This window comes from Bemisia tabaci, chromosome 1 (genome assembly GCF_918797505.1).
Source record: "Bemisia tabaci chromosome 1, PGI_BMITA_v3".
Taxonomy (NCBI): Eukaryota; Metazoa; Arthropoda; class Insecta; order Hemiptera; family Aleyrodidae; genus Bemisia; species Bemisia tabaci.
Window position 1 is genome coordinate 50,969,904 of NC_092793.1, and position 27,057 is coordinate 50,996,960.

Consider the following 27,057-nt stretch of genomic DNA (forward strand, 5'->3'; position numbering starts at 1 on the left):
CATTGCGAGGTGTAGTTACGCCCTTATGTCAGATAGGCGACGCGACGTGTCAAGTCAGTGCTCTTGTGAGCGCCTTCAAATGCGCCTACATGCAACACGGACAACTACTGGGCGCGAATAGTTGCATCCAGCCGCTATCATTAGCAACGCCGCATTGCAACGGCTACGCGTCTCAAAATATATTTAAGAGCGCTTCGCTCTAGTTTAATTTACATATGATAAGAACCATTTTGTCTATTTATCATTATTTGAGAATGAAATAAAGGTTAGTGCGTTATGAACTCCACCAGACAAGGCTCTCCGAGGATCCAAAATTACAAAATAAGTAGTATGAATTCGAAGTAATCGAGACAGACAGGTTCGTTCTCCAATGTTCTGATACTAACATACATTGGAAAGAATCTCTCGGTCACTTTTCGAGTCAGAAACATTTCGACTCGGAGTTTAAGTTATGCCACGACTCGATTAGACGTATGCATAACATGCTAGTTCATAACTCATTCATCACACTTTTTTAAAGATTTCTGAGAAATTACAATATTTGATACATTCACTTTATTCTTTTCATCCTCACCTCATTCCTAGGACACTTGCACTGTGCATCTCGAGAGAAAGTGATAGATTACTATACTTATATATCACTGCACCGCCGCACAGTGGATCGAGTCAATAGGAGCGGTCGGACAAAATGTGGAAACTCTAAACGCTTAAAACTCCGTTTATACAAGACTTTGAAGTTCTAAAAGTGGTTTCATCGGTTTCCTCGTATAAAATGTTCTTCTAAAAGCAACCCTTGGAATTTAAAATGTGACAGAGTGAACATCAAAATTTGCAGTTTTGGTCAAATATTTCATGTCCGATCTCTCTAATTGGCTCGATCTAGCAATGGCGTATCCAGCAATTTGGCAACATCGGGTTTCCTCCATTTAAACCTATGGAAAAGTATCGATTCTTTGTGGAGCCAGGTGCTCCGACAAGAATCGATTATTCAGCATAGGTTTAAATGGAGGAAATCCTCATCATTTAAATGGATCCGCCTCTGCGATCCACTATGCGCCGACCATGAGTCGTGGTAATTCTACTTCGAATCGTGCATCTGAGCACAGATCATTTGGATTGCATTTTGCAAAAAGGAACCAAGAGCATCCAGTGTCGCTAAGATTGAGTAAATTGTCTTACCTTGCAATTATAAACTGATCGTCTGAACAAGTTTTATCATTACTCCTAATGAATTATAAATTCTAGAAGAAAATTATCTGTGTGAATTTAATTTTTTGCAAGATTGCAGTAATCTTATTGCAAAGAATGTAAGTTGAACAAGCCTGGCAACATCGGAATACTCTTGGTTCCTTTTCGCAAAATGCAATCCATTTATGCTTAGCCGGAGAGTACTAAAAAGGTTTTGTTTTTTGGGACAATTGCAAGTTTTGATATTTGATAATATATCTTAGTACGGAGAAGAGGGCAAATCACAATTGAGCCACCAATGCGAAGTGAGGTCTCAGAGCTCGTCCGCAAAAATGCTTGAATTGCATGGTCTTGATTAAATACACAGCTTCTTTTTAATCCACGAATTGATAAGAAAAAACGAAAAATCAGTATCTTCATGTTTTTTCAATAAGATTATCTGCTCCTTACACATATACCCCGGTTCTCTAATTCATGGTACAACTTGCAATTGCCCCTTTTAGAGGCTGGGGCGGAAGGAAAAGGGGATTGCAGGAAAAAATACAACAAACTTCAGATTTTCTGGGTTTATCTTCATTTTTTTAATTCTCGTTTTCCCCCTTCTTTAACGTAATAGGTAGGATACAGTCAAAACAAATTGAACAATGAATACATTCCCCTCCTAGTGTTTCTTTTAAATTATTCAGATCTGTTAAAACATGTAGAAAATTATAATGTGTTCATTGATAGTTTCCCCCTTTTAGTTTCAAGCAATGCTGCCTAGAGCGAGAATGACTTTTTTATTTTATACTTTTTTTTATAATTATTTTTTAGGTTTTTGATACGTTAACAATAAAATGTTTATGTATTTATTCATGTTTGCCACTTAAACGTGGTGTAAAAAATCATGATACCCAATGACTCGGAGATTTCTTCAAATTCTCTTCAAGCTGGGAATCATTCACTAAAAAATTTAAATTGAAGGAAATTATCACAATAAAACAACTTTTACGAATATCGTCTTAAAACTAGAAAAAAGATAAAAAAACAACGTTGAAAAATAAATAAATCAAAATGAAAGAATACAAAAAGGAAAAAAAAGTACGAAGGTATAAGTAGAGATCACAAACTTTTCACTCGCTCTCCTTTTTCTAATTTTCTTTCTCGAATCAAAAATTAGAAATCTTTCGTGCGCCATACACTTTTTTCTTTAAAAATCCTCTGAAAGTTCTTTTGCATATTGTAAATTATTAAGGGGAAAATTCTTAAGTAAAGTAGAGAAAATTTATGATTGTAATAATGAAAGCTTTCATATAATCTTCATTTTCCTGCCAATGTTTTTGACTGCTGATCAGGAGGGAATTTTGATTTTCAAAAATATTTGCCAAAAATGATCTTATCATGAGGGCACAAACACGAATGCACGCAGAAATGGAATGAACATCTTTACCCTATGTAAAGCATGCTGCTAGGTTTAACTTAATCTCATGCTTTTTTGTAATGAAAAGTGCTTGAGTGACTCCTGGCTGGGCCCTCTTTGTTCACACATGTACGGGATTTAGGAAAATTTAAGGATACAAGTCCCCTCGTAGTTCATTCAAAATAATTGAAAATGTTTTGCAAAACTGATACATTCACTCAAGTATTTAAAGGACAAAAATAAAAGCTAGGATAGAAATTATTAGCTTAAATTAGATTTAGATATACTTTTTCACTAATACAAATATTGAGGTCTTTCTGAATGTCCTGTCACCGCTCGGTGTCTTATAACAATATCCAACTACTAAAGCTTTATGCTTTATGTCTATTAATGTTCAGCATATGCATTACATCATTGGTAGTTGTATAAGCATATTGAATCGTCGGCAACGATAAAAATGCATTTTTTTCATTTCACATTGTCTTTGTCAGTATTGTTGAAACAAAAAATTATTCAGATAAAATGAATCAATTGTCAATAAAAATAATCGTCATTTGGGGCCACACCTAATCATTCATCAAGTTTGGTATGTGATGTTTTCTACGATAATGTTAAAATGATTATTTAAACAAAGGATAAACTAAAAGTACTAAACCGTATGTACACAAATGAGCTGAAACGTAAGAAAAAATTGGGGTCTTCGATGAGAGTCTATGACACACAGTTAAGATTAAATAACATTCCAGGTATACAAATACCCAATCAGTCATCAATCACTTAGGGTGTTCAGATTTTTATCATCGTGTCGTGCTCTGTAAAGTAATCTTAACTGTTTTTCTTGAAATTAGCAGATAATTAACTACAGGAGAGAAAAATTGAGGAAAAATATCTTGAATCGAAAAGTAACATAACTTACATAGTGAGGAAAAAATAAAATTGATAAAATGTTTACAGCTATATCATCCACTTTACACCGTATCAGTTTTGCAAGACGATAGTTAGTGAACAATTGGCAGGAATAGAGAAGATGGGAATAGAATCGATGAAACTTATATGAACACAATATAAATACATGGATGTTTCGAGTTGCAACCAGGCTTCAAAACCTTGAATTTAACGACGGAAGATGAGATTTGCTGGAATGATGCGTGAGAAAATTGCCCACCATCACTCGACGGATGCAGCGTAGTTATTTTTCCCTCATCGGACGACCTGACCACAACCGCGAATGAAAAAATCAGCGTCCCTGAAGAAGTCGGGTGCAGAGCAAATGGGCTCAAGGGGAGGGCTCGGAAAGTGAACCGAAATCACAGCGAATTTTGTATAAAATTAAATCTATACACGACCTTGCATCCTCGAAACTGTCATGACCAGATTCCTCGTTTTGAATGTTCTGTTTCAAGTAGATTTTGACTAATGACTTGAGCGATCTCCGGAAAGGAAGACCGAAAGCGTGAGGAAAAACAATTGACGTGTCGATAATTCTCGAGTGAATTATTCTTAAAGCTCTTAAGTCATTATCTAAGGAGTGCCCGATGAGAATGGACTCTGCGTTGATGATATTTAACAGATCTTTCTGAACTTTTTTCAACGGTTTCACGACGATATTCTTCCGGGTGAAATCCTTCTCCGTGAGGCCCGAATACCTCGTATTGTAGTCGATAATGTGATTTTGCGGTCTAACTAGACAATCGTAGACCCTGTGCCCGTTCGAATTGACCAGTGTCACTTTCGTCAACTCCAGACCTTTGATTGTGTAGCACATCTCGCAGTCGAGGGCGTAGAGCCCGCGGTTCTTGTTGGGCGTCCCGCTTTTCGAGGGCCTCGTTCGAACGTAGCCCTCGAAGGGTCCGTTGACCCCGGCCTGGATGCCGTTCCACACGTGGAGCTTCCCCGTGGAGCAGCCCTTGGAATCCCTGTGAGCGTTGCAGCAGGCGTAGTGCGTCGGCTCCCCGCCGGACAGGGGTCGGAACAGCTTCCCCCAGTGGTAAATGCAGTGCTCCTCGGTCAGGTACTCTCCCGAGGGGGTCACGAAGAACCCTTTGCCGCACCTCACGCACTTCTTCTCCTCGCTGTTGACGTTGAACGCCCGCCGGATGCTGTACGCGTTGTTCAGCATGTTCTCCGTCTCGCTCGAGTTCTTGAGCACGTTCGAGAAGCTGCACTTGGGCACGAATTCCGAGGCCGTGCTGCTTAGTTTCGACTCGTCGTCCGCTCTGGAGTAGCTCTGGTTCTTGTTCAAGAAGCAGGAGGAGTAGAGTCCGCGGGGAACGAACTCGCTGGCGTTGCTGCTGAGGGTGGCTTCGCTGCAGCTCCTGGGGACGAACTCGGAGGCAGCCGAGCTGAGCCGATTCCTGTCGATCTCGGCGCTGGATCTGAGGACCGCACTGGAGTAGTCGCTCCGAGGCGTCGCCGTCGACGTCTCCAACATCTTCGAGGGCACAACGACGGGACTCCGATCGCGATCCCGCTCGCTGTCGTTGTGAGGGTGCGGGGCCTGAAGCCGAGTTTCTTTGCACTCGCTCAAATCCCCGCGCTTGAATATGGACCTGGGCACGAACTCCGAGGCGTTGCTCCGGAGGGTGCTCGACATGTCGTCCATGTTCTTGTAGTTGCTGTCGTCGTCCCGGATGAGCTTGAGGCTCTTGGGCACGAACTCGGAGGCGTTGACGTCGAAGCTCGACGGCGAGAGGGAGGGGCCGCTCAGGTTGGGCTGCTTGAAGAAGATCGCCCGCCCGGGGTAGAGGGTGCTCTCCACCGGGAACCCTAGGGATAGCAACTGGTCCGGGTGGAGCGTGTACTTGCGCATGATGTCGAAGAGGCGGTCATCGTCGCAGTGGAGCCGGGAGCGGTACTTGGAGACTGGCTGCTTGCTCCGGGTCGGCACCGCTTTCGGCGAGGCTTTCGCCGTTTTCGGCGAATCCTTGCTCTTGACGCGGTTCTTCCTCTGTCGCCTCGTCAGCTGCTTCGGCTCGCTCACGTAGCCCGTGTTCTCTTTGTTACCTTCACTCCCGCTGCTGGTCGCGCTCTCGTCTCCGCCTGGATCGGCTGCAACACACAAAACACCAATACATTAGAGTCTTTCTAATTGGGAACCAATACATTAGAGTCTTTCTAATTGGAATCTTATTCGTCTTTGTAAGGACAAACATCGTATAGACATTCAAACGCTCTTAAGCTGCTCCCTGTTAAACCCTTTCCTAGAGAACTGAGCAGTTCGCTTTTTCTAAGTCCAATGCAGATGTTGCACGTGTGAGGTATTTGCGATTTGACTATTGATTCTTAGTGTAAAATTTCGCGAGGAACACGATGGTGCCACTGGTTTTCTCTTAAATCAACTTCCAAGCTCAAAAAAGCACTCAAGTTGAGGCCGGAATGGAGGGGATATCCCACGCTATCCTGAGAGTGACATCACTGTGTGAACAAGGCCTTCCATTTATAAGAAATAAACGGAAAAACTATGAAAGAACAAGCTGACCGCACGTGTTTGACGCAATGCGTGCAGGCGCTGTCCGTTTCACACCGACCGCTTCTGGACGCACTGTGTTTGACGCAATGCGTGAAGTATTCATGCAGTCTTGTAGGCGCTATGCGTTTCATGCCGACCGCCGCGCCGCTTCGTTCCAGGTTAAATTGCGTGTTTGGTTTCTCTCTTAACTCGACTAATTAAAGGTGTTGTCTCTTGTATCACCGGAAGACGACAAAATTAGAAATTACTATACTTTTACTCTCAGGAAATGAGAGATTTTGTCGCCTTTTCTAGTTTGTAATTTATTTTGTGAGTCCAATTTTTTTCTCCCTTTTTTTGATACCTACTTTAAAAAAAATTGCAAAATTTACCGCCCCCTATATTTGCCGCCATGGGCCGCGGCCCATGTGGCCATCCCCTAAATCCGGTACTGCACATGCAAAATATCCATTATTCATGTCAAAATCAAATCAAAACAAATGTCGGGTTAGGGAGTATTTTATAAGTAAAGTTAAAGTTTTACGACTTGTCGATGTATTTTGAATGCGTCAAAATTGGAATATAATACGGAGAGAAATCCTTCGGAAAATATTTTAAACTTCATTAACTATACCTCCTCCCTCTGCCCAAGTCATTTATTGAAGGAGCTTGATTTTGAAGATCAATATTAATTGTGAAAATTCTGTATTCTCAGTGTAAACGCATGCAGTAGGCTAGTTTGAAACATCACCTCCAAACGCTGCAATGGAGAAAATACGAAAGTGTCAGTGATGCAACTGAATCATTTGGAATTCAAAGCTGAAGTATTAGGACGGCCATAGCTAACGGAATTTTTGGCATATTACTTTCTGTGTATACCATTCATCGTTATTATAATTTAAATAAAAAACAACGAACTTGAGAGCTGAGATATGAACTTTTTAATATCGCGATTTGAAGTTGAAAACACGAATATACTGTGCTTAACATTTTCAACATGAGCACAGTAATTTCATCGATGTTTCGCTAAGAAAATTAGGCTCTTATTCCTTCACTACTCGTTGATTTGAAAGAAAAACATGATCAGCTGTTTCAGCAAAGTAATCATATTCAGCTCAAGGTTATAGATTTGCGAAACCTTGAAGATCAATTTATGCCATAGATAAAAATGTATACCTATTCCTATTCACGACTCAAAGTGGGTATTTGAAAACACGAGAGGCTTACTAGCGTGTTATGAAAAAACCATGAAGAATAAATCACGGAAGTTTGAAAAACAACAGGTCATAAAGCAAGTGTGCAGATTTCAATACAATGGCTACGCATGCTAGTTTAAATATTTGAGACGAATATTTTACCGGAATTCACGGCTCGTCTAATTGTCTTCGACAAAGTTTACGGATATATTCCAGAGGTGAGACGAGCTGATCGGAGACAATTTTTTGTTTGATCTCGCAAAAATCTAAGAAGAGAACGAAAGACCACAGCGAACTTATGCGTTCCCAGATAAGACATAATATTTTTACAATATTGGGCAAATATTGTCAGTACTGTCGCAATATTTACACAATACTGACAATATTTTGATAATATTATAATCAAAATTATTTTTTTAGAAAATATTTAAAGAATCATCATTTAGTATTTTTAAAAATAATATGTTTACCCAAAACATCATAAAAATATTTTCAAAATATTTGTATTTCAATACTGTAAAAATTTATATCGTGAGAGTATTTTTAAAATATCAGTACATATAATATTTATATTCAAAATATTTATTATATATTTTAAAAACATTTTAAAAGACAGTAATGCATTGGTAAGTATTTTCAAAATATTTTGAAAATATTTTAAACAATAATACTGCTATTCAAAATATTTTTAAAATATTTTCGATATCCTAATCGGTATAAGTCATCATACTAAATGCCTGCCCATAACAAAAAGTATTAAACATAATAAGGCTTAGATTTAAGACGTAGCTCAAATGTGTTCTTTCTGAACAATTATCCATTATTTTCAACCTTATTATTCATAAAGGTTATTGCAGTTGTTGTCAAATTTAATATAATATAATATAATATATATTTTTTTGCCTCCCAAGAAATTGTTGAATTTCCACCTCCTTGAGGTCATTTTCAATGTATTTGCGCGTGATCTCAGTTTATTTCTTTTTTTGTTTCGTTTGTAGTTCATGTACTGTTGTGAATATTATCATTGAATGAGAATGTTATCATTCATTCACATCTGGTTGTTTATTTTTTATTTTTCAAATTTCTAATGAAACATTTAAATTCAACTGAAGAAGAAATTCTTGATCTCGTGTGCTTATTGGTCTCCTGTAGAACTTGCACTTAGTAGCTGTGCAGCTGTGAGATTATGGCAATCGCACCTGCATAGTCTTTATGAGGAAGACATCAAACTACAATCAAATGCAAAATGCATCTCAGAATGTCGATGAAAAATTTAAAGAGAAAAAAATGAATAAAATAATAGAATGGTGGAAATAATAGAATAACAGAGACAAAAGAAGAGAAATAAAATGAAGTAAATCAAATTAATGATAAAATGAAGTCAAAGACTAAACTGAAGTAAAACATTAGAGGGAGCAAGGAGATGAAGTAAAAAAACTGAGATGAAGAAAAAAATAAAGTATAAGGGAAAAAACTAAATGAGGTTAAAGAATAGAATGAATTTAAAGAATTAACTGAAGTCAAAAAAATTATGATGAAGTATTAAAATAAATTACAGTAAAACAAAACAAAGTAAAGGAATAAGAAGTAAATAATTAAAGAAAAAAAATGAAGTGCTTGAAAAAAAAAAAAAAAATAGAGTCAGCAAGGAAATAAAACAAAGTAAAACGATAAAATAAATTTAAAAAATATAGTAAAGTAAAAAGTAAAATAAATACACGGACAAATCCAGGCAGATGGAAAATATCCTAGTTGCCCGTCCAACTCGACGTTAAATACCGGTTTTAAGTCACTGTAATACATCGTTTAGTGAAGCTCAATCGGTAGGGTCGTCGGTTAGTGTTAGGTAGGTCCCGGGTTCAAACCCCAAGGTGGATGAAAAATTTCTAATCTGCAAAATCGATTCAATAACATCCCAGTGGTGTCATTATTTTTATTTTTCATGGTTTCTAAAATTATTTCCACAATTAACCCTTTTCCACCATCCCCTAGCTGCGAACCCCTAAATTGATTCAATATTGGTGTAGTATTGTCTCAATATTGATATCCAAATACTTTCCCTTTGAAGTACTGGCACAGTATTCTCAGCCAAAGTATTGGCACAGTATTTATGCCAAAAGGAAAGATGGTGTACGATTTTAACATTGGCTCAATATTTAACCAATATTGGCCCAATGTTTGCATAAATACCAAAACAATATTGTTTAAATATTGGCTAAATATTCCTGTCTTATCTGGGTTGGCCCCGCACATTCTGTCGATCCGATGACATGAAGACGTGACTTTCATCTTGAAAATAAAGTACATTCGGTTGAGCAGTTGGAATAATTCAGTAGTGTGGCGAAAAAAACAGGTTTAATATGACCCGAATGGTTCAATTTTACCAAACTTTTTTAGAACACCAGGATTCAATTTATTCTTAAAAGAAAATGTTAAAATTATTAGTAATTTATAAGTGATTAATTTGTACGTGTCACTACAATCACCTAATCTAGATTATAGTATACGTCATACACTGACATATACTTATGACGTAAGTGCAAGCATTAAGTCTTGTTCCATTATATATGAAAGCAGAGAAGTAATGCGAAAAAAACGCATATCGCCTGAAGCACGAAGCCTTTGGGAGGTCGGATCGGGAAGCAGTTAGAGTTATATTATGAAGTCTTGTAATCAATAATTCAGAATATAACAAGCGCATCGGCTGATACATGAAGTACAAAATATTTTACGCCCCTTACGTCAATGAAATGAAGAATCCACTTATAAAACCTTTATCAGTAATGTTTTCATCCTCTCGTTATAATCCTCTCACGAGCTCCCTTTACTAATCTTAAAGTTTACGAATCGAACATGTTTGTGAGATTAAGCCGACAATATGCTACAAATTAAAAGAGGCAACCAATCTACAGCCTATGTAACAGCTATCCAGGATATGTGAACGGTGAATGCGAACATTACTTCCAGCTCGCTCAATAGTTCTTTTTGTCTATCCTGACTGGACATTGACCTCAACCGTATTAATGAAACAGTACTTTTCGTAGGATTTATTAAACATTTATTAAATTAAATATTTCAACAAATGGGGATGGGCTTTTCCGTTTCAAATTACTCGCTAACATCGAAACTAACATCAACTGGACTACATTTTGCAATTTATGGAACTATAAATTCTTGCCCGGTTTAAAAACAACGTATGTGCCATTAGTGTCCCCATGCACATAAGTGTTTTTCTAGAAGAGCCAGAGTTTATAGTTCCAAATTGCAAAATGCAGTCCAACTTAACTACAAAACTCTAAAAAGCGTGCACGGAAATTTGGTTTGCATCGGAGACGCAAGACGGGTTTTTCAAAAAGCGTTACCTAACATTTTGTGCGTCCCATATCTGCCGGTTCTAGGCAGAGACGCAGAATAGAGTAGATAACGCTAATCGTGCATAACTAACGCAAACCGTATCCCAAGTGTTCATAAGTCGCGTGCTTTTAAAAATCGCCAGAAAATTGCAATATTTTAGTATGGAATAAAAAAGTGAAGAAATTCAGAAGTAAAGAAACAAAATAGAAAGTGCTGATTATTCTACATGGCATTTTAACAGACATTTATTTTCTTATAAGACGTTTCAAAGTACCAGCCGACACACTCGAGAGTGCGTGAAATGAGATCATCGACCTCAGTTGGGTTTGGTTCGGGCACGCAACTAAACTAACGCTCCGACAAAGCGGGGAGTATCACAGGATTTGAAGGCGCTTCAAGCCGTGGTCGCGCTCTTTAAGTGCCTTACGGACGTAACCTTCTTTATGTCGATGCGAGTTGTTGTAATTTTTGACGTATTAGCACATTATGCCGTTTACAAATTGCTGGCGATCACCGCGCCGACTGCCTGCGACATATACTCAAATCCGTTATAATCAAGACGGGTCAAACTATGTACAAGGAAAATCTTGCTTGAGGAACCAAGTGTCGTCATCGTCAGCCGGAATGATTGCATAAATCTGGATGGGATTCAAGAATGCTCGTCCATATTTGACACATTTTCGACGATTGTTTGCACACGCGGCGGAGGTAGGAAGACACAACGCGACAGGGTTTGCAAAATCGACGTGACGGACTTGGTTTGTCCGAGCAGAAGCTTCGACCGACGCAACGCCTCACGAAACCGATTATTCGATACCGAAATGATCAATTGAAGAGGATTCAAAGCTCAAATAGTGGAACGGGCGGTTGACTCGGAATATAAATTAGCACCTGCTTCGATTTGCAGATAGCCCACACCAGCCCACCCTTGAGTCTTGTAGTCATCATAACGTTGTCAAGTTGCACAATAAGTATAGTAAAGATACTAGGACTGAATACTAGGACTTAGTGAGTTTTTGGACTACCACTCTCTTTTTGTGCCGTAGTATCTTGATTTATTTTGCGAGGAAAGCTCCGTACTTTTGAAGGATGCCTGCCATTTCGTATGACACTGTGCAATACCTCTATATGTGAACTACCTACCACACAGTCTACCTTATGTGTTCTACCTCTGTGAAATAGTTGCTTCAGACGCCGTGGCACGCTGCGGCGCGGCGGGCGGGCAGAGAGCGCATTGGCGCCTACAAACCTAACAGGGATACTTCACAAATTGCGCAATGCGTGAAGTATCCCTGTTAGGTTTGTAGGCGCCAGTGCGTCGCCGCGCAATGCGTGAAGTATCCCTGTTAGGTTTGTAGGCACCAATGCGTCGCCGCTCCGCTTTGTGTTAGGCTCTAATATTTAATCTCGCGGAGTCAGCGTTTTTCAACTCATGATTTTGAAATGTTCGCACACTCTGTATGGACCATCTCATTTTAATTGATGAAAAAAAAATTATATTTTAAAGGAAAATATAATGTGTGTTTTATAAAAATTAAGGTAGTTCCGTATCAAACTTAATGATTTCCAAAGCACACGAATTTCTACACAATTTCTTATAGCCTTTAATAGCCAATGGCGATAAAGTTTAAAGCCCGGCGATAGGAACTATAGCCCGACTGTATACTTTTTTATAGCTTCGTATAGCCCGGCTATATGATGTGCTCCGCTTTCTACAGCCAGCTATATGATTTTCAATAGCCTTCTTTAGTCGGCTATAAGAACTCCTATGGTATTTTGAAACACAGCTCGCATCGCCGATTTTTTACCAGGATACCTAACTATCCGATTATTTAAATATTTCGATAAACTTTTCGGTGATTATGGTTAGTGCTGTCGCAAAACTCAGTATATTCGATAAGAGTTTTTAAATATTCACGAGGCGCCTAATTTGGTTTCACACAGTTCATTTGATTTTTGAAAGGAGAACTGGAGGTAACACGGGGTGGGAAGATAATTCCGGCTCACTCGCCATCTCCAACCCCTCACTCGCTGGAAAAACAATTGCATGACACTAGGTCAAGGGGCACTAGTGAGTGAGCTGGTGCTGCTGTTCTCTTATCCAAACGATGCTGTGGAGCGGTGCTCACAATGAGGGGGGCCTTCTGCGACAAGCACTCTTTCAACATCATTGCCAAGACTTTCCATTGGCCAATATTCTGGACGTTCCATCTTCAAATGACGTCTAATTAATGGATCTGTTGAACGGGTCACAGATGTTTAGTTTAATCAAGTAATCTGAAAAATAACCCCTTAATCCCACCTCCTCCCCCAAAAATGAAGAAAATTAAGATTTGCTCGGATGTCAATTTTCTACGCCCTTGTAATGTGAAATGTCACCTCTTAAGAAACCTATGTGCTTTCGAATGACGTCATCAACCGTGTTCTGAATGTGCGTTACATCAGTTACTATGCCAATGGAAACTTTTGATTGGATGTGATTACCCGTCATTAATCTATGAAGCTCCACTTCCATGACATAATTCTGTGATATACGGACAAGTTGAATATCGGTGCATGAGAAACAAGATGGAAAACTTCAATTTTTATAGTGACAAAATCCTACGCAAAATTATTCGGGTCGCTTTGAAGCTAAATCAAGATTTGAGGATTGATGCATTCATAACCTTTCAAGCATGAGCGAATCAGACACCTCTCGGACATAAACCCAGATAAGACGGCGTCTATTTGGTCATTAAAATCAGAATATTGCCAGACTTTTCGGTACAATATTTTTTAATAAAACGTTGCATGTATATTCAAAGGACGATATTAAAAATAGTACTTGTATTGGCAAAAACTTTAAAATTTTTGTTCGTCAAGTCTTGAAGAAACCTTTATTTTTTACCATTAAAAAATTTAAATTTATTCATTTATTTTATTTTATTTTATTTTTGCGTTCATCAACAGTTTAGAGCTGAGTTGAAGCTTGTCCTATATCAACTCTGACAAACCATTTTCGTGAGATAACCATCGAGCCTCGCGTGTGCTCCGTCCAAAGTTTTGCCTCGTACTTTAGGAGAACAATCGCGCCAACATGAGCGAACCGGGAAGCCGTAACCTTCTTCGCGCAAAAAGCGGACTTCATTCCCTCGTCGAGCAGACTTCCCTTTCTAACAATTGGTTAGAATTGTTCAGAGTGTAAATATTTCATAGAAACTATGAGAGGTAAAAAAAACTTTCAGAAACCTTCTAGGAGGTGACCTTTAAGCAGTGATGATTTTGCAAGTTGGCAACACTGTTTTGGCTCCTTTCAATCCATTTAAAATATCGATTTTAGGTGAGACAAGCTGTTTTACCAAGAATCGATTGTTTTACATACATTTAAATGGAGAAAAAACAGTGTTGCCAACTTTCAGGAAGCACGTAAAAAGTGACACTTGGGGTGGAGATACTCTACTATTAATATACCCTTTTTCGTTACAGTTATGAAGGCTTGATTTTATCGTTCGTATAAAACATCTTTCAAACTGAGATATTGTGCAATCAAATTCGCCGTCAATAACATGATGCTTCTGACGCTTAGATTATGTGTTGGATGGTGGTTAGAATAGAACCACTTCCACACGCAATGAGTTTAGGAATGACTATTGAAGACGTCAAAACTAGACAAATAGGACGTCCAATTTAATGTCGCAATGAATAACTTTCAGGAAACGCAAAGCAGTTCCAAAATTGTTTATATTTAAAATGTAAGTGTAATAATCACATTAATTTCCACTGGCATATCGCTGCTAGAAAAATACTGGATGGTATTGGAAAACATGAAAAAAAAAAAAAAAAAAAATCGGTTGACTTTCACTGGAGAAGTTTACACGCTTACGTATAGTGAGCGCTCTTACCTCTGAACAGAGAATATACGTACAACCATTGCGCTTCAGAGCGGCAAAAATGAATACGCGGGTAAATGAGGGAGTATATTAATCCTTCGTTTCTCGAACATTACTAACTTGTCACGCCATTGCAACATTTGCAATTCCGTGAGGGCGCATATTTTTGATAAAATCCCACCTGGCTATCAAGTAACGTAATGCTTGTCTTGGCATTTATCCTCAGTCCTTAACGTTTCATTTCGTTCGATCCTCATTATAATTTTGCGAAGCTAACATCAAAACTTTTATTGACTGATTTAACTTACCCTCTACCCTCCGAAGAATATTTTATCCATGCATTGGAGTTCATACGACATGCTTTTATATCATCTACAATATTTTTTCTTGTTCAGTAATTCTAATGACCATATGAAAAGTTATACACATAAAACATGTCTAGTCCTGGATCTAAAACAAAATAATGGCTTCAAAAGCTTAAAAGTATTATAATGAACTGATTCGAACCCAAAATTACCACTCTCATTTTTCGTTAACCGATCACACATGATAGTAAAATGACCTTTGAGGCTATGCAGAAAATTTCTAAATTTGTGCACACGCCTAGGGAATTTTCATTACGCCCAAAGAATAGGTCATGGAAAGCGACTATGGATGTCCTTAGTTCTTTGAGCTATGGGGGAGGGCACGGTTTCATGCTTGCCAGGCTTCATGTTTGTTGACAGAGGCGAATTTGAATTACGAGACGCTTCATCGACAGAAAAAAAGAAAATAAGGAAATGAAATCACTAATTGTCGTTTCTTCCGCCTGCATTAGTCTGATTTTGACCATCCAGACTGTTTTTCAGCGGATGCGCGTAAAGTGCAGAACAATTACGACAAGTGAGTAAATGGAAACAATAGAGAAAAAAGGAAAATTTTCCCGTTGTCAGATGTCAAACAGTGTAAGTATGATCAATACAGAAAGTATCAAGACTGCTTGTTATAAGAAGACTGAGAAAATGTATCAACTGTCTAATGAGTGGAGCTATCTGATCATTAAAAATGGATTCACTGTACTTTCATAATGATTAAGATGCGAACGTCTGCAACGAAACAATGAAGTGCTCTGAAAATAAAGCTGGAACTCAAAGAGCATCACCTCCTTATTTCTTGGAACAAAGAGCGAGCCTATGGCAAAGGTCCATGCAATTCTCACCTCAGTAAGTTCAGTACTTCAGTAAGAAAGTTCTTCTTATATTATAATTACCCAAGCAGTGACCCTTGCTTCTAAGTAAAAAAGACGGCAGTTCGTAGGTGAATAGGAAAGACGGAGAAACAGGAAACTTTTCACCGTTGTATCGCAGCCATATACGGATAAGTTGGGTTATTGGAAACAATCGCTTCAAAATGTTATTTCTGGAATTGTTCGAAAATTAAGTTTCAAACCGCCCCCTCCCTTAACAACGTCTTTCTCGAACGCTATTTCTAGGAAAATTAATAACGGAAAAGTTATACTGCGAAAGTTGATGGTGGTCTCATTTGGAAACCTGACCGAAACTTGGATAGGTATATATAGATTCCAAGAATGCATTATTTTGCGAACCGTTTCGACGGCGGGTCATGCGCTTGTATAGGTATAAACCTTTCAATTTCGACTTTCCCTGCCCTTGGATAGTAAATGCTAAATCCAGTAATGGTTATTGATACAATTGTTGTGATTCGCACGGTGATTAGAATTCTATTTATACGACAACGAGCTTCCTCAATTTTTTATAACACTTTTCCTCTTTTTCAAATACTATTCTAAAGGTTCCAACTATCACAGTTATTCAACAAAAAATAACTATCCCGTGCTTTCACGCATTATTGTTGGCTTCGATTATTTTAAGATAAAAATTATCGACAAAGCTGGTGTTCGATGCTGGAAAAAAATTTGCGCTACGTCTTATAACACTTTTTAAATGTTTTACTGACAGACATAGGCGTAGTTAGGTGGGAAAGGAGAGGGTCTAGCCGGTCCGGCCTTCCTACCACCAGATAGTCTGTTCCCTTCCAGAAAATTTTTATGATTTCAACTATAATTGGACGCATTATGAGGCTTCTGTGACGCAGATTTTCCATCAATTTCTGCGGAACGATTACGCTGTTCCTTTACTTCTAGCACAAAATACTTTCGAATTGTTAAAGTTAACAAGTCTGAAGTTTTTTTTTAAATTTTCACTCTATCTGGACGAATTTGGAGGCTTCCATGATGCAAATTTTAGAAACAACTACCTAACTGAGTGAGCAAGATGTTTTCATTTAAAACTCTAAATTAGAAGGGATACATATCCTCGACGAATGTTTTATTCCACCATCCACATTTTCTGGGGGGGGGGGGGGGGGGGCCAGATGATATTATCTTCAATTCTGGGAGGCAGTCCCCCTGGTGGTCTCCATTTCGTCCGTCGATGCAGGTAGACGTAAAACTCCTACGCCATTAATTAAAGAAAAATGAACCAGAAACAAAAGTAGAAAACTGTTGTGACATTTTACTTTTAACACGGCTGAAAAATTTCATTCTCGATGCACCTAATTTTCAAAAAATTTACAGGCGAACCCCCAGGCCCTCCCTTGCGGGGGAAAGGGATTCCAGACTCCCCCAGTTGCTTTTAAAAATTTCATTCCCTTAAAGTTTCAGCTCACGCGCAGCCACTGGAATTGGAGATTTAAGAGAATTCTATCCTTGAGAGAGAGAATTACTGGGTGAATTTTCTGAAATTTCCCGTTTCCAGCATTGTGAAATCATGAAGAATATTCAGTAAAAGTCACAACGAATTACATACAATTGCTTCACTTAGAACGCGGGTGAAACGTTATTGAGAAACAAACGATTTTGAGACCAACCAAGAAATGCCCTTCCTGCATCCAGCGCTTTTTAAAGGAGTGATCACTTGAAGCTGAGCTAGAAGGACAGAAGGTACCTTTGTCTTAGGATCAGTGGTCGGAAATTGCGACCCCACGAGATTCCCTCTTCCGAGTGAGAATATCGGGAGAGTTCGGCAACCTGGTGTGGCATCGAGCGGTTGATTTGTAAAAATAAACTTGGTGCTCAATGAGGTCCGTCCCCCATCGAGTCCCGCTCATAATTTCAGAGTTCAAGGTGAGAATTCAGCCATCTATCCCTTGAGCATCGACAACATTCTTCGTTTCACTTCCCTCTCTCTTTCGTTCCGTTTTCGCGAGTAATTACTCACTTCCTCCATGCTTAGTCATACAGTATACAGTCCACTTTCTCCGCTAACCGGGTGCTCTTTCCTACCACTGCCGCAGTGGCGCTGCATTCCCACGGATCACGGATTGTCATTCCACAGACTCCCAAGAGAGGGATCCATGAGAATCGACTTCAAAAATTTGGGTGCATGTTCGTTTGTACAAAACGAATTCGGAGACGATCTTTCGGCCAAATCTCAATCTTAGTATGGAGCAGAGGGTCTTAAGAGAAGGCATTCGCTGGGGGGGGGGGGGGGGGGTGTTGAGAAAGTACAAGAACCTTTAATAGTGCTCTAAATCTTATCAAAATTCATCAAATTAGACCCTACCTGCCCTCCCATACTGGCGAGCTTGAACAAAAAAAAACAAAACGTCGATTCGAGTTCCGCAAAAAAGAGTCAATTGAAACTAAATTTGACTGGGGGGGGGGGGGGGGCTCAAATGTTTGACCCTCGATTGAGTGGATTTCGCACCCAAATCGAGTATGCCGGGATTAAGTTTGGTTACTTGTTTGATTCATTATGGAAGAGATTGGAAAGTTTTAAACTTATTGCGGCTCGAATGAGCTTGACTGGTTGTAGCAAATATTGAAATAAAATTGAGATTTTGCACCAACAAAGAAAAGAAAATAGTAATTATTATAGTACTTAATGGTAGAAGGAAATAAAGAAAAAAAAAATTTGCCACCCTAAAATTACGAGTGATAGCACGTTGCAAACATTCGTGCGAAAGAAACAAACACAAGTTTTACAAAAGCGATTTGATCCTCTCTGAATTTAAAATTATAGATTTACTCAAATTTCTTCTTTCTGGTGTGTACAAATGCTACCATCAGTGATGCAACTTATTGAAGCATATGCACTAACACTGCCATTTTGCAGAGAACCACTTGAGATTAGCTATGTGGGTGTGCAACGGGGACATTCTGAAGAGCATTTTTACGAAAACATGTTCCGACCCTGCCCCATTAGTCAGTATGGCACCGTTGTCAGGATAGAAATCAAAGTCTCATAATTGTGCCACTGCTCAAGATATTATCGTGCACACAACAAACGAAACCGTCGAGTTGATAGTTTTTTCCTTGAAAGCTCCTGGAAAATTTTTCGCTCCACATTATTAAAAAATTGCTACATTTTTTAGTGATTTTTCGGGAGTAAATATGTTCCCTCGTGAGCTACATGGGGAAATCACGTGGCAAATCGATGACTCACTGATGGCTTTGTTGTCGGTATATAGCACTTTAAAACCGCAGAGATTTTGTAATCAACCTTTCGTTGACAAATATTTGTTGCGAGTACGAACATTTCAGACGCGTATGCTTACACATATGTTTTACTCCATGGTAATAATTGATTGATATTATTTATCCTCCTATTCCTGGATGTGTATGATCTAGTTTGTATCTAGCTTTTATATCTGTGTGCCTGGTGGTGATAATAGGGAAATTCGAAAAGAATCATTCAGAGTTTTAGCTTCTCCAGATGAGTTTCTCGCTGGAACGGTTTCAAATTAGCAAGATCCGACCGTGTGGGATAAACAACGATTTTTTTCATGAAACTCGTCATTCATACAGTGTCTTTTTTCTTCAACAGATGGTGCCTATGCTTGGTGGGCGGTATAATGCACAACCGATCTTCATCAGAAAGAATAGCAGCTCCTCTGTGAAATGCAATTTTTATTTCACGATGCGATGATCATGCATGCTGTTATATTACTTTATTCAATTATGGAATCCTCGGGTTATGATACATTGCGAAAAATCATCTGGCTGACGTCTGAACTGTCACTAATATTTTCAGGTCGTTTCAACGAGATTCAGAAGTCACAGTGTTCGAAACTCATAGGCGCCAACGCGCCAAATGCGCCTAAGAAATCGGTCATGGCGCCTGAAAAATGAAGGCTCTGCGCCATCGTGGCCCCTAAAAATTGCCCCCCCCCCCCCCAAAAAAAAAAAAAAAAAAATCATAGTTTTTCAGTTTGGTGATTTTTCGAAATTTCCCCCAAGTAACAGCTATTAGTTCTGTAACTAAAGCATCTTGCGTCTAACTTGTCACTAAATGCGCCGTAATACATGGGCAAAAAGTCAATTTGGCCCCTAAAAAATCTTTAATGCCCCTAAAAATCGACCTTGATGCGCCACATGGCTCCTGAAACTCCAATGTGAGTTTCGAACACTGGTCAATGGAGCTCACCAGATTTTCAAAACTTTCGGCCACGGTAAAATATAAAGCGTGCCATTGAGGAAGATGAATAAAATGCTGGGTTTAATCCTTTGCGTTTCCTCTTGGAATGACTAAGGTAATGGGTTAAACCGGTCCGAACATTCTCCTCCTGATAGGAATTTTATTTACTTTAGCAGCGTCACCGGGAATCGTGAGTCTGGAAGCGCGTTATGAGTCATCTGGGGACGCGTCATGATGGAGAGACGCGATGGAATTTCCTCTCGGGAATCTTTGCCTGCGGGAAACGCGATTTCCCGTTTCCACGGAGGGACTCACATCTAAGTGAAATGGAGAAAGAGCTACGGCTACTACAAGGTATTTTCTCAGTCGCTGATATGAAAAAAAATATGTGATGAAGAGAGGAGCACTCACATGCTACGGAAAAACGCCGAATGAACATTCAGGGATTACCAAATTTCCAGGGATACACTGCAAAAAAAAAAACTCCGGCCGTGGGAGCCGTAATTACGGGCTATATAGACATACCGTCCGTTCCGGGCTCAAAGGCCGAACATTCCGGCTGCTGGAGCCGTAGCTTCGGCCTCTGAACCCGGAGCAATCTAAGCTTTTTCACCGTAATTCCGGCTCCCACGGCCGGAGTTTTTTTTTTCAGTGTATAACATTTCTTTTGGAGGGAAGTTATGCATATTTTTCCTTGAAATCTTCAGATATTTTAGATTGAAAAGCGAACAATACTGTCTGAAAAATTGGCAGAAATATATCCACAATTCTCCCAATGAATCCGTATTTTGAAAAAGGAAGTTCGGCAACGCCTAAAGGCTCATACGGCGTTTCTTCCGTAGCGTGACAGAGCAGTTCAATAAACGGAGAAATAACGGTATTCCATTGCGTAAAAGTTACTTTCGGCGGCCAACAGTAATCATTACCTTAGTTATATTATTCATAAAAATCGTGTTTGGCAAGCTATGGTTTGATCAGAAATTAGTTTGACAAATCTCTCAACATTGTGTTCAGCAACACCAAGGATATTTACGCCGAATTTTGCCCGCCTACGCCCCAACGTAAACAGATCAGATACTGCCGCATTATCGGATCCAGCAAATTGGCAACATTGTTTTTTCCCCATTTAAGCCTGCGTAAATGTATCGATTCTTGTAGGAGGCCAAGTACTCCGACAAGAATCGATTATTTAACATAAGTTTAAATGGAGGAAATCTGGGGTTGCCAAATTGCTGGATCCGCTTCTGAACTGCCATCACTTCTCGTGCTCTATGCCCTTGATATTGCATACAGAGAAAACAGAATAGGTAAATGCGAGTTGAAGATACCCATGTGCCCAACTTCCCAGTGCCCACTGACGTCACAAGGGGCGTTCACACGAAAATCAGCTAAAGTGTTGTACCCAGTCACTTTTATCAACATTTCAGCAGTAAATTAAATTTACAGAAATTTTAGTACCTAATTTACAATTGTTTCAATGAATTCGTCAATTTTTTCTTCTTCTTTTTTTCTTTCTAAATGGTAGACAAATATTCACAGGAGATCTGAACAGAACTGAAACTATTGGTTAGTCTCTCAAATAAACAAGACATGAGCAAAGGTTAACATTACCGTGCTGAGCAAGAACGCCGTAAATCCATCAAGATTTTCCCTCGCTTTTTGGAACTTAACACTTTATAAAATTAAAAATTGGTTTTACCCATGCACCTCAAATTACCAAGTTAAGTTCTTGACAGTATTTGCGAGAGAATTCTGTAAAAACATTGTCCCACGATACACAAGTTTTTCTGCCGTGATGCATTGTTTCCAAAAAAATTTAAAATGGCGTTTACGGCGTTTTTGCGTTGCACAGCAGAACAGCATCCGAATCTAAGATCCGCACTTTCCGGCTTGGCCATGGAAGAAGGGAAAGCCTGAAAGCACAAGATCCCGACTCCAGGCGAGGAGCCCCCGGAGCGGTGAGTCACAAAGAACGGTGGTGGTTCGTGCGGGGAAGGGGTGAGAGCGGGGCGGGAGCGAGGACTTACCGAGTCGGACCATCTGTGCGGCGTTAAATATAGAAATCACGGCGAAATGAGCCCGGCGCGGCGGCGGCGGCGGGGGCGGGGGCGAGGCAGATGCTGAGGAGCTCCCGTGACGTGACGAAACCGCGCGCGGTGAACGCTGTACGGCGAGCCACGCGTCGGGCGTCGCGATGCGGCGAGAACTGCGGCACAACTATGGAAAATCGGAGGAGGCGCCGAGATTCGCGAACTTTGGTGACTCCCAGGCGGCCCCGGTCCCGGCCCCGGGCGGCGTAGCTATCTCCCGACCCCGCCACTCCGACACCGGCGACGACAACGACAGGAGACGCGACGCGACGGAGGTCATTGTAGATAGCATTGTTTCCGCGCCTCCTCCGGCTCCGACACCGGCTTCCCGGTTTCCCGGTAGTCCGGCACACGACCACCACCACTCCCACTTCATCTAAGTTCGGTGGTCGTTGCCTCCTCGCATCGCATCTTCCTCCCGCCTCCCGCCCCCACCTCCACCGACATCGAGCAGCTGGACGAGCTTGTCGAACACAAAGAGGATTCACCTTCGACGATGACGTCATACACTATGACTTATCATCATATTAGCAAAGAGATAAGCCGCTAATACACGTTCAGTCCGAAGGTACATTCTGGCCTATTGCGCATGCGCGGGCATCGAGAATGTTCCTCATTTTGTTCTCTTGAACAACTATAAGTTACAGGAATGAGTAAAAGATCATCGCGGGTATCTTCTTCTTCTCGTCAAACTGTCCATTCTTTTCCAAGAGAATGATGAGTGTACATTCGCGATGCGCAGTAGGCCAGAATGTACATTCGGAGTGTACGTGCGTTAGCGGCTATACTTGTCCCGGCAAAGAATGGGTGACGAAAAAAATGTGCAAATGTAAGCAGTATGAGATACGTGAGGCATCTTGGGATACATTTTAGGTATGATCAAAATTTCATTTAAGCCCGTGTCCCACTATCAAATTGGACGTATGTATGCTAAATGGAACTATGCTCAAGTAGAAAGGTAGGGTGTGCTCGTGGTGAACTCGATAAGAAACAATGTGAAAGTGGATATAGTTCCTTTTGAGGAAATGGAAAACATTAAATCAAAAGGAACTGAGCGCTAATTAGTGAGCCGTGGGCATGTGACAAGAGCCTTGTGGGCAGGGCTCATGAGTTAGACTGACGACCTAGTCGTCGTCGTGTCCGGTCGTCACCGCTGACGTCACTGGCGCTTTAAATTCCCATTCATTCGCATGGCCCTCAACTAACGAGCACGCCCCATCTTTCCACCTGCACATGGTTCTATTTCGCATAAATACGTCTAGCAAAGAGATGCTCGTCCTGGCTGAGAACGGATGACGAAAAAATAAGGTACAGATGCAAGCATTATGGGATACGTAAAGCATTATGGGATACATTTTAGAATCAAAATTTCACTTGAGCCCGTGTCCCACTATCAAATGAACTCATCAAAAGATGCAAGATGACGAGTATTCGTCAACAATTGACGGCCCGCCAACTTTTGATAGCGAACTGCGCAAAAACCAGTAAACGTCTCCGCCATCTTGCATTTGATGAGCTCGTTTGATAGTGGGGCACGGGCTTTAATACAATTTGTACACATTTTGTTTTGTTTTTTGTTTATTTATCATTTTTATTTTTACGGAAGTAGAATCTGCTTACTCGCGCCTAGATTACGAGGGGGTACGCGGAGTACCCCCAAATCTGGCGCGCCCCAGGGAGGGTTATTCCATGCCTCCTCCTGAGATTCAGATACCAGTCGCGGTCCGGCTAATAGCCAGGTTTTCGTCCTTAGTCTAGACTAGAGTCCCTGGCATCCATCAAGCATGACTGGTTTTACATACACATAGTTACATCGCACCCTAAAAGCTCCTGTATCAGTCTCTATGGTGTAGAAATATGGAGACCTCAATCCCGGAACTTTGGCTCCGCTGCTGCAAGTTGTTTTGTTTACACTTTAGACAACACAAGGCGGGGAGGGGCCATTGCTGAGCGGCTCAGGACTTGAGAGGTGCAGCTTTTCTAAAAATGTTTATGATAAATGGGGGCCGCTATACATCAATGGAAATGCCGACGAGTGGATGGACTTAAATTTTCCGAAAAATTTCTGGCTACACTTCTGTTTTTAAGCAGGTCCCTTTAAATAAGGAATATGATAGAGAACCGCAAAGATCGGGGCTTGCATCGATCGATTGCATGGGTTCAATGATGTCGCTTGAAAAATATTTCATGGAAAATCCCAGAGGTTTTGTCAAAAAAAAACAATATCCCGTTAAAAATTACGGCGGGCGCCGCGCCGTATAGAAAAGGAGGAAAAAGTAATTTTATCCGCCAGATGGGATTTCACCTTGGCCCAAAAAAAAAAAAAAAAAAAAAAGCTGGAGCGCGCCCCAGCACACGTTGAAAATTTGATCTCGCGAAAAGTAGATTCCAGGTCATAATGTGTGAAGCAACCTACATTTTATTCGAGTACGCACATTAGACTGTTCCATATGACTCACTTATCTCTGGATAGCTTAGACTCCAAACCCAGGCGGAACGCGGAAATGACGTAGATGCGTCTTTTCAAACAAAGACCGGTTCAATGTCTACTCTAAATAAGTACTTGAGTGGTGTTAGATCCTATCAGTACTTTTCTGTGAAGATACAAGATCAAGTTCACGAGCTTAATTCGGATGACTCAATTCAGGTACGCTTAAAATCATTCGGAACGTTATCTGTTTCCAAATTATGATTTGAAGAGCATCTCAGGACAGTGAAGAACTGAAGAGATCCTCCTTCTTGAAATGTTCAGGAGATAATATCCATGAGCCTAGGTGATGGGAAATCGAGGTTTCCTAGCGGATGAGGTGGCCATTTTTTAAAAATTGAAATTTTAGACTCTATATATTTTGGGGGATTTTTGTTCAAGATAAAGGAAAAAAGATACCAAGGATCTACCTCCTATAAAAATAGATTGACGGAGAATCTAAAAAAAACGTTACAGAAGTCTATTGAAAATTCAAAACGGTGTTTTGGACTGTAATTTAAGGTTCTTTCAGATTGCAGTACGCAAGGTGCAAATAGTCTTCAGTCATTACCCTTGAAGCCGACGTACTGTTTTTGTTATATTTTAACAAATAAACAAATAAAAAATACATAGGCAATGACTAAATTTTTGGTTATTCCAATCGCTGAAGACGTTTTTAGGTGAGCAAATGTTTGAAATGACTGTTTTTTTTATGAACTGTGCATTCCAACAAAGTCTGTTTGACGACATTGAAAGAGAAGCACGGAAAGAAACTTATCAACCCAGAAATGACATTTGATATATATTTTTTTTTAATTTGGATACATTTTTTAATTCCTTGCGGTGATATAGTCAGTAAAAAGTTTGAGACCTGGAAAAAGTTTTCCTGAAAATAGAGAGTTTCAGGGAGTGGAAACTGGAGACAGGAGGGGAAGGAGTGAGCCTCTTGCGAACCTTTTTCAAACCCTTTTTTAGGTCAGCCTCTACTTACTTCGAACTCTTCGTACTCATCACAGTAGTCGCCGGTCGCCGCTCGCTACGCGGCGAGCAAGAGTGTTGCATGATTATAACCCCTTCAATATGAATGATACTTCCCACAACACAATATCTAGAAACAACGTTCATCACGCGTGCTCTCCCACGTGTTGCACCAAGGTTCTATAGATTTTCCTCGTTATGTTTAATTCTATATGATAACTTAGGAACCACTGGTTCTCTCCCTCACACCTACACTTCTAAAAAAAAAAGAGACAGCATGCCAAAAATAAAACAAACATTAAAAAAAAAAAAAAAAAAAAAAAACCCTAATATTGCAACGTTAAAGGAGCCGATGCAATATATGCTAGAGAAAACATTTTTGCGGACGTGTCTTTCTAATTTAATATTTTGACTTAGTTGAGTACTTGAGTGTACAGTGATGAGAGAATAACGGGTTAAACGACACATGGACACACATACAGTTATCAGTAAAAAAAATGGATGGTGCCGAGCAAGTGAACTTAAGTGTAATTTCATCTCGCTGCATTGAATGATCGCACACAAAAACACACACGTCTTTTCCTCTTTAAATACTCAAGAAAATTTCTAGAACGCGCACGTTTCTACAAAAAACACTATGAAAATAATAGTTATAGCGAATTATCTGGCAATCAGTGGCGAAGCGCAAATGATCGATTATCGATACTTCCCCATTTGAAGCTGTGGTACAGAATCAGTTATTATCTATCGTAAAGCACACGACACTACTGGCAACAATGGACCACTAGACAAGGTACGAATTTAAGCATTCTGATACATGTTTCGTAACTAAAATTTCACGAAAAATACGATGCGCACAACAAAAATTACCGCAATTAACTCCTTACGAAGATATTTAATGATTCTTGATGTGTGAATTCAAACCACCCGCTCATGAAAACTCAATGCTCTACGTGATTCATATCGTGCGCTAAACGTTATCATGACGATAATCTGCGATATAAAAATCTGGCAACCTCAATCTTGACGCTTTGGCTCAGCTATAGCAAATTGCTAATAGTTTGAACAAAACATTGTGGGAAATGAACATTGCTCGATTGAGAAGCTTGCTGAAACCGTTGTAGTGCGCGATTTGACTCACGTAGAGCTTTGAGTTTCTTGTGAGCGGGCAGTTCAAATTCCTCGTAACCAATGTGAAAGAAACACGTTAATATCTTCGTCAGGAGCTATTTTTAGTAATTTCCGTTGTGCGAATCGTGCTCTACGTGAAATTCTGGTGAAGAAATATGTATCAGATTGCTTAAATTCATACCTTGTCTGGTGGTCCATTCTTTTTTTACTCACGTGCAATTTAAATTATAATCCTCATGTTTATTAGGTACGAGTAAATCGTAATGTGGAGAGGAAGATAAAGGCGATCAAAATTTTGTGAGTAAATTGTATGATACCCACTCAAATCCTCCTTTATTTTTAAAACTATCTTAATTCAAGCTTCAGTCGAGGAGGAAAGCATGACACAACATGAATCAAATACCTGGTTGCAGATGAACTATGAACAAAAATAAGCTTCTCTTCGTTGGGTCAAAGCCCTTTATGGGATAAGAGATGGAATGACTCTCAAATATTTACATCTCTTTGTCAGTCAGAATAA

General features: G+C 39.9%; 1 protein-coding gene across 6 annotated transcripts in view; it reads right to left on the minus strand.

Annotated features, from left to right (window-relative positions):
- Window positions 1-1,739: 1,739 nt before the first annotated feature.
- The window catches only part of prage (RNA exonuclease prage), a 94,380-nt gene continuing 69,062 nt past the window's right edge, over window positions 1,740-27,057 (minus strand). For 5 of the 6 annotated variants that reach the window (XM_019049282.2, XM_072302664.1, XM_019049281.2 and 2 more), the window contains one exon: window positions 1,740-5,635. In XM_019049282.2, the coding sequence (XP_018904827.2) occupies window positions 3,864-5,635 (1,772 nt within the window). In that variant the 3' untranslated portion in view covers window positions 1,740-3,863. Of the gene's footprint in view, window positions 5,636-21,898; window positions 22,110-27,057 lie in introns of those variants that run through there. The other variant, XM_019049283.2, reaches the window with a different exon arrangement.